This window comes from Alligator sinensis, unplaced genomic scaffold (assembly GCF_000455745.1).
Source record: "Alligator sinensis unplaced genomic scaffold, ASM45574v1 scaffold199_1, whole genome shotgun sequence".
Taxonomy (NCBI): domain Eukaryota; kingdom Metazoa; phylum Chordata; order Crocodylia; family Alligatoridae; genus Alligator; species Alligator sinensis.
Window position 1 is genome coordinate 465,190 of NW_005842008.1, and position 8,360 is coordinate 473,549.

Consider the following 8,360-nt stretch of genomic DNA (forward strand, 5'->3'; position numbering starts at 1 on the left):
AGAGGAATTCTGGTGCCACACCGGCGGGGAGAGTAACAGTCACCCCCACTGCTGAGACGGCAGCAGCATCCAGAGGGATCCTATGCGAGGTAACACTGGGGCAGGACCAACGGGACCCCGTTGGGGGCGGAATTAGCAAATGGGCTGAGTCCCGGAGCAGGGACGGACAACCAACCTCGTGGCCCCGGCGGCCTGGAGAGGCAGAAGGGACCTGGCAACCCCAGCGTGGGAGCTACCTGGGCGGTGGGGCCCAAATCCAGAGAGGGAAAAAACCACACGGTCCAGAGACCAGGGGTCCCCCTGCGGGCCCCCAGGGCAAATTAGTTTAGAGAACCTGGTGGTGGGATAGGCACACACTGTCACGGGGTGGTTAGGCTAGAATAGTAGGAGCCGAGGTGAAAGGGCCGGGATGGCGACCCCCGTAGGCTGTACGTCGAGCCCGAAGATCTTTACAGACGGCCGACAAGTCAGGAGCAAGAGAGTGGGAGGCTGTGGACACCGTGGAAGCCAGAAGAGGGAGAGCTTAAGGTAGCGAGTGGCCGGGGTGTAGGGGAGGACGGAGCCCTGAGAGTGCCCGCCGGGAAACGTGACGGCCCTGGAGGCTGCCCCAAGGGGGGACCCCCCACTGAAATTCCATCTCAAGTCGTGGCAGGCGAGTTAAGGGGTCCTCCTGACATCAGCAGGGGTAGCCTGTGGGGTTCACCCGCGAGCCCAGGGCAGACAAGATCTTTGGCCCAGGCGAAGGCTGTGCGAGAGCACCTATTAGAGCGGAGGTGGGCACACACATCATAGTTCCTTGACTATGTGAGGACTTCCAATTCTTCCTACTCATTTCCCAGACTTTGTGCCTTTGTGTACAGGCACCTGAAGTAACTGGTTGATTGCCCTGATTTCTCAGAAAGTATGAGAACACCTCACCTGTTGCGCCCTCCTGCTTGCATTTCCTTCAGGTCTCCCACTTCTCCACTTACCTCAGGGCTTTGGTTGCCATCCCCTAGTGAACTTAGTTTAAAGCCCTTCTCACTAGGTTAGCAAGCCTGTCTGCAAAGACACTGTTCCCCCCTCTCTTCATCAGATGGATTCCATCTCTTCCCAGCAATCCTTCTTCTTGGAAGAACATTCAATGATTGAAGAAGCTAAATCACTGCTGGCATGCCATCAACTGTCTACTGTACACTCATGCTGCATAGCCCCAACTGCACCAGATGCCCCTACCACCATGTGGCAGGCACCCCTCTGCTAAACTGCATTCTCACATCTTGTAAAGTTCTGGGATCCACCAAGTCCCCTGGCTGCAGACTCCATCTGCTGCTCCACTCTGACCTGTGCTGTCCTGCCCCAAGGGATGGGGGCAACAAATGGAAACTGGAGGAGGGATGGGGAGACTGGAGACTGGCAAAAGCAGCAGCAGGAGTGGTGGGGAGGCAGTGGTCCAGACCAGAGGCCTGGAGACTGCAGCTTAACCCTTTGGGGGCCACATACAGCTCATAGGCAGCCAGTTGAGTGCCCCTGTTATAAAACATATATCAATCCTCAAGTTCTTAGTAAGAATAAGAGCTATAGTCCCTATGCCACACTTTTGGGTTATGCCTGTAATTTGTGAATGACAGAATTAGTCACCATCCTGTAATTTAATGGCATATATTTGTAACCAAAAAATAGTCTCTATATTTGTGATATCTACATAATAGCTTATTAAGAGCTTATTTTCATAAGCCTAAGTAAATTTATTTAGCTGCACAGGTTTATTTTTTGACTGTGGAGCACTAATATTTCATGGGAAGAGTTTCTCATAGTGGAAACTCCAAAGGATAAATCTTTAAAAAGTTATTCAAAAGTTATTGAGGCAGATGCTAAGCTGTCCCTCATGAGTGGTACAGCTTCAAAGGCTCACACCAAATATGGACAGAAAAAGGTTGATTTATATCACCTTTGTATTTCCCGAATGCTGCGCTGGTCCATAGACCAGAAGAGGACTAGCACATTCTTACAGCTGCTTCTCACAGTCTCCTATAATTCTGTACCACATTCTAGAACCAATAAAGTTATGGGCATACTTCTCCTCTCCCAAAATGCCAATTCCCACACATTGCAAATCTCTACACCAAGGGCCGTATATGACTATCATGACAACCTCATGTCTTAGAAATTCTCAGCAAAGACTTATGTCTAGATTCTACTTCCTTTGCCCCATAAGAACATGAACAATAATATTTTTACCCTGAACCAGGGATTTTATTTTTCTAAATGTGCATGTATTTTTCACATTAACGCTCCACATATGGAGTGAGGGAGAATCAGATACTTGTCTTCTAATTTTGTTTGCATAGTAAAAAATCAATTGTATATATTTTACCTAGATGGTTATTTTTTTCCAATTCCTTCTCTAGCTCCTGAGTGCTGGGAATTTCAGCAATAGATGGAACAGGTGCAAGAAACCAATTTTTTGGTCCTGTATTTTCTAGATACCTGTTACAAAGAACACAAAGTAAAGGAATTCCTTATGCATTCTCCAAGTTAATTTAAAAACTTAATCTTAAGCAACATATTGATCAGTTCTTCTCCTAATTTTTTCCCTTTAATTTTTAAAATGTTGCAGTAAATTTGAAGAGGTAAAATTTCAGTTAATCTATAGCTTTTAAGATTAATATTGTATACAATATAAGCATAAGTGCAAAGTCATGCTATTCAGTGTACTTTGACTATTACAAAACATTATGGGGTTCTAAACCTGAAAGTTCCAAGTCCTTTTTTTGCAGCTCCAGGGGAAATAATTCCACAATTGTTTTCTATTGTAAAATGGCTCAAAGTACAGAAAAGGAAGACAAACACTTATGTACATTCAACAAGGTAAGACTTACTTTTGCGTTGTATCCGGTGTTTCATAAAATAAACTTTCTAATGAAAACACAGCGTTTGTAGATGCCAGCATTGTTTGAAATCAAATATAAATTCTCATTAGGCTGTAAAAACAGTACAACAAGTAATGGAATGGTACAGTAGAAAATGATGCGCATATTACACATATTACACATATTGCACATATTACATCTCTGGTTTTTGTGTCATCAGTCTTGCTTCAAAAAACAAAACAAAAAACAACCCTTTTCCTAAGCAAAATATTGAGAGTAGTATGTGACAAAAAATAATAAGGACTCAATCCTACAAACACCAATGAGCATTCTTAAGTATGCACTGAAGACTTGCAAGACAAAGGCCTAATCAATCTGTACCTGTATTCTAGTGATTAACCAAATTTCCACAACATGTGCAAAGCATTTTACCACAAATATTCGATTTTCTAAAACATACCTGGTTTGGGTTCTTTTTTCTTCGTTTGAAAAAATGCTGTGCAGTTAGAACTTTGAAAAGTCACCTTTGGAAATAAAAAGGAAACTTTTAACAATATGTTTATGTATTTCTATTGGACTATAAATTTTATATATTTCCTATTGTATGATTTTCTTTCATTTTAATTACAAATGGCCCTCTAATTTCTTTGGTCTAGATTCTGCTGCCTTTAAAAAAAACCAAATAAACTATTCAGTTATTTAAAGCGCACAATTCTTAAGTTATAAGTGAGTCAGAATCTTTCTACACAGGAACATATTGCATAGTTGGAAAATGGATGTGGCCTGAATCCTAGAACCTTAATGAGTTTTGTCTGAAAGATCCAGTCCAGAGAGGAATTTTTGTTATTTAACCTACATACATACAGATTTTTAAACTATTTTCTTCAACATTATAGCCTATTTAAAATTCCATACGTTAAAAAAGTTTTCCTGATAAAACTATGTTTTAAAGAATTTCCCTCACCCTACTGCAAGTGTAGTTAAAGAACTAGCGATAGTTCATATTGTTTAGTATAACATATTTAGTTTACTAACTTTGGTTGTTACTAAAAACACAGTGTGTTATGCATGTAATGGCTTTTATTAGGCAAAAACCTAGCTCTATAGAAGTCTAATGCCAAAACTCCCATCAATTTCAATGTGGTCAGTGTTTTATCCATTGTTCAAATCTCAAACTGAAGTAAAATAAAATAATAAACTTTTGTGGGCTGAACATCCAGATAAAATACTATGCAAGTACATGAAAAACAACAGCCAAATCAGATGATAAAATAAAAGAAACTGTCTTTCATTGTTCATATAAAGTACAAAAGATAGCAAGTATGAATGATAATAAATGTATCAGATCTTTAAAAAATCACTTTTAATATTCTAACAGTACTCCTAGAACAGTGTACTGTCAGTGTACTGTCAGTGATGAATAACATTTTTGAAAACTATTTTCCAGCTGTCCTTCTTGCAAAACTTCAAAACATACCACAGGAGTGTTTCTAGTAAAATGTGAAAAACTTCACAATACAATGCTGTAGGTGCAGCACACAGTCAGAGCTATCTGCAAATTGTAGAGCTATGAAATTCAGTGTTTCAAATAAAAACCTTTCGAGTGCCCTTTTACAATCAAAAAGAATGATTCTTCCAACAAATATATAAATAACCTATATTTTACTTCCCCCACCAATCCCTTTACAAAAGAATATCAATTATCCAGAATACAGACCCAAAGATATTACTGACCTTATACACTTCATCCTCACACACAACAATTTCACTTTTAATAATCAACACTTCCTCCAGATGATGGGAACAGCTATGGGTACTAAAATGGCCCCACAGTATGCCAACCTTTTTATAAGCCACCTGGAAGAAGACTTCCTCAAGAACTGCACCATCAAACCCTTGCTATACTTAAGATATATCGATGACATCTTCATCATTTGGACTGAAAACCTACAATCTCTGATTGAGTTCCATTAGAAATTCAACAATCACCATCCTTCCATCCAACTTTCTCTAGAATACTCTAGCACAACATCTCCTTTTTAGACACGATGATCAGTATCCAGAATGATAAAATACAGACCACGTTATACAAGAAACCCACAGACCAACATACATATCTGCACAGAACCAGCAATCAGCCCAAACGCACAGAACCAGCAATCAGCCCAAACACACCAAAACAGCTGTGATATACAGCCAAGTCCTCAGATACCACTGCATTTGTACTGAAGAGAACACCCGGGACTGCCACCTCACCAACCCTAAAAAGGCTTTCACTCAACAAGGACAGTCCTCCAGAGAGATAGATCGCACGTTTGAAAGAGCCACCCGGATAACATGTGAAGAACTACTGCAGTACAGAACGCCCCCCCCAAATCGCACACCGCTAGTTATGACATATCACCTCTCCCTTGAACCTGTACGAAAAATCCTCAAACAACTGCAACCCATACTAGATGCCATGACAAGAAATGCAAAACCTGCCAACACATCTCCACCACCCCCACTATTACTACACCCCACAACAGAGCCATCAGCATCCCAGGATCATACAGCTGTACCTCCAGAAATATAATATACCTCATCCAATGCACCAAATGCCCTGATGGAAAATATGTAGGAGAGACCAAACAACAACTGCGCACCAGAATGAACGCACACCAGCAATCTATCAAAGACAGAAATACCCAATTACCTGTGGGGGCACATTTCTCACAGGAGGGCCACTCTCTCTCCAATCTCTCAGTCCTGATCCTCAAAGGAAACTTACACAACACATCCCAGAGACGAGCCTATGAACTCCACTACATCAACCTCCTGGATACTAAAAATCATGGACTAAATATAGGCAGACAAGGTTCCTTGGGTGAATTTGATATCTTTTATTAGACCAACCCAAATGGTTGGAGAATAGTTCTTAAGCAAGCTTTCAAGTGCAAAAACCCTTCGTCAGGCTAAGGAAGTTTCAGCAGTTGGTGTGTGCTCTTCCAGATGCTTTGGAACTTCTGATGCTTTGGAACTCTCCAGCACCAAGGGAAAGCTAACTACGTACATTTTCATGATACTCTTCACAACTGAGAGTTGCCCAACATGTTGATCCACTCCAATATAAAGGCAGGATCCTCTGTTTCATTTAGCATTATCATTACTTTTGTGTCATGGCAGGGGGCCACAGGTTTTTTGCAAGCCCAGAACAATATGACTCATGATACTGGTGTCCAAGTGTCTGTTATTGTGTATGAGGCTTCTTTTAGGTCCATGTTTTGGTAAAATTAGTAATTCCTTCATCATCACCATCAATAAGAAACAACTAACACAGAAGCTGTTTTCTGCTAGAAAGCCTCAGTCACCCTTCAATCCATTGGTTGAAGAATGGGCATAGTATCTGACAGGAGAAAAATAACCTTGAAATTCTCATTTGCTTTATTCACCTCACGTAGATGGAATAGTTCAACATCAGCAAAACGTTTCAGTCCTTTCCGTTTTCCTTCTGATGCTTTGGAACTTCTGGAATGAACATGTTTACACCCCAATCCTGAAACTGGTTACTGTCAACCCAAGAACTTTTCTGACTTCTGTGTGTCACTGAAAAGATTGCAACTCTTCTAAAAGCACCAGGAAACCTCAGAATTTTTAACAATAAAAAATCCAAAGCCACATAAGGCCATATAGAGCCACATAAGTTTGCACACATCATGACCGTGATATAATCTTCGCTTACTTTATGCCCCCAAGCTGTTACTTCTCACTTTGAGGCCAAGGTCTTTTGAGGCAAAGCTTTCTAATTTAGATTGGTTTTGTTTGTGTTGTAAACATTGTTTCTGTCAAATCTTTCACTTTCCAGAAAAAAAAAACCTTTTGAATGAATCAACTACTGGTTGGCTGACAGACAGTTTTGCCCTTTGCATTTCCAGTTCCCTGAATCTGAGACACAACTTGAAATATTTTAACCCAGGGGTCAACAACCTACGGCCAAGGGGATGGATCTGGCCCACAGAACCATTAAATCTGGCCCGCAGACGTGAGGCTTCAGTGGCAGTTGCTCGTCCCAGGTCTCTGGGTTGCTGCAGGGACCAGCACCAGCTGCAGGTGGGTCCTTGCACCTTCCCACCTCTGACCTGGGGTGGGTCATTCTGGCCCATGGCCAGAAAAGGTTGCCAAACCATTTTAAACACTCAGTGCTGGCTTTGATATTCAGAGTTTTTGATTTAGCTCAAGGACTTTGTCACACAAAAGTGGCACAGGTATTGGTTCCCCCCTAAACTCTTTTGAATAAATCATGTATGAACTGCATCTTCCAGTGCAGCATTTTCTGCCCTTTCATGTAGTTCCTCACTTCACATCCTCCTTCACTATCCATGATTGACAGAGTTTATAACGGATGCACTACTTTCTGACAAACTGTAAACTGTAAAAAGACAGACGTTGTACTCATCTGACAGTTTTAAGGCTTATGCCTTTCTTTAGCTTCTCTATAATCTCAACTTTTTGCTTCAGACAGAAAAATGCCTTTATTTTGGTTCCACGATTAAATGTGTAATTGTCACACTCCACTTAAATCACGTGCCGTTGTAAAATCTCAAAGCACTATGCAATAAACAAAACAGTTGTCTTGCCAACAAGTAGGGGTGTACGGATAAAGATTTTTTGGGCCAATATACCGATGGCAGATATAGTTGACCATCCATGCTGGCTGATACCAACCGACTGCCAATATGCAGCCGGGCAGCTTGGAGAGCAGCCTCTGGCTGGTAAGTCTGTTGGGGTCAAAGAGTATGGGGGGGCAGGGGGCAGATTGAGGCCCCCATGGTGAGGGAGGGAGTAGGGCTGGGGCACAAGCAGGTGCTGTACAGCCGGGGCAGTGGCGGTGGGGTGCAGGATGGAGCTGCGGGAGGCTTGTCCAGAGGGTGCGGGGGCAGGGAAGAAAAGAAAAAACAACACTTGTTTTGGTTAGCACGGTATAAAATCTTCAGGTTAACTGATGTTCCATATAATCAACATTTTACTGTAAAGTACACGGGCCTTTGGATGCAACTACTCCCCTACTTAACTACACTCCCATGAGCAGCCCCACTGAAACATTTGAAGCTGAGTTGCACGCAAAGCTGGAAACAAAGCCTAGGAAAACTCACGCCTCTCTGAACCAGTTCATCTTGATGTGCAACCCTGCCTTGCCCACACACAGCAGGTCTGCCGCTGGCGAGCAGAAGAAGACTAAAGAAGATGAAGCAAAGATCCCCCTTACCAAACTACTCACGGGGCAGACATTTACAGGGCTGAACACGGCAGGGGACGCACCACGGGCAGCCCTAGGTTAGGTCGGGAGGGCAGACACTTCCCCGTGCCCTGCCTGCGGCAGAGGAAAAGCAACGAGCGGGACGGCAGGAGCAGGAGCCAGGCTTGGCCCCGCAGGGAAATCGTGCTTCAGGGCTGCTTGATGACTGGCCTCCTTCGCGAAAACGCAGGCGCTGCCAGCCCCGAGCCCAGCGCCTGCCCCGCCCCAGGCCG

At 42.9% G+C, this 8,360-nt stretch overlaps 1 protein-coding gene across 3 annotated transcripts in view; it reads right to left on the reverse strand.

Annotated features, from left to right (window-relative positions):
• HFM1 (HFM1, ATP dependent DNA helicase homolog) overlaps positions 1-8,360 on the reverse strand; it is a 74,218-nt gene that overhangs the window by 65,431 nt on the left and 427 nt on the right. The window contains exons 1-4 of one of the 3 annotated variants that reach the window (XM_025201904.1): positions 8,151-8,302; positions 3,313-3,376; positions 2,862-2,963; positions 2,357-2,469 (exon numbers count right to left, since the gene is read on the reverse strand). In XM_025201904.1, the coding sequence (XP_025057689.1) occupies positions 2,357-2,469; positions 2,862-2,932 (184 nt within the window). In that variant the 5' untranslated portion in view covers positions 2,933-2,963; positions 3,313-3,376; positions 8,151-8,302. Of the gene's footprint in view, positions 1-2,356; positions 2,470-2,861; positions 2,964-3,312; positions 3,377-8,097; positions 8,303-8,360 lie in introns of those variants that run through there. The other 2 variants (XM_025201902.1, XM_025201903.1) reach the window with 2 other exon arrangements.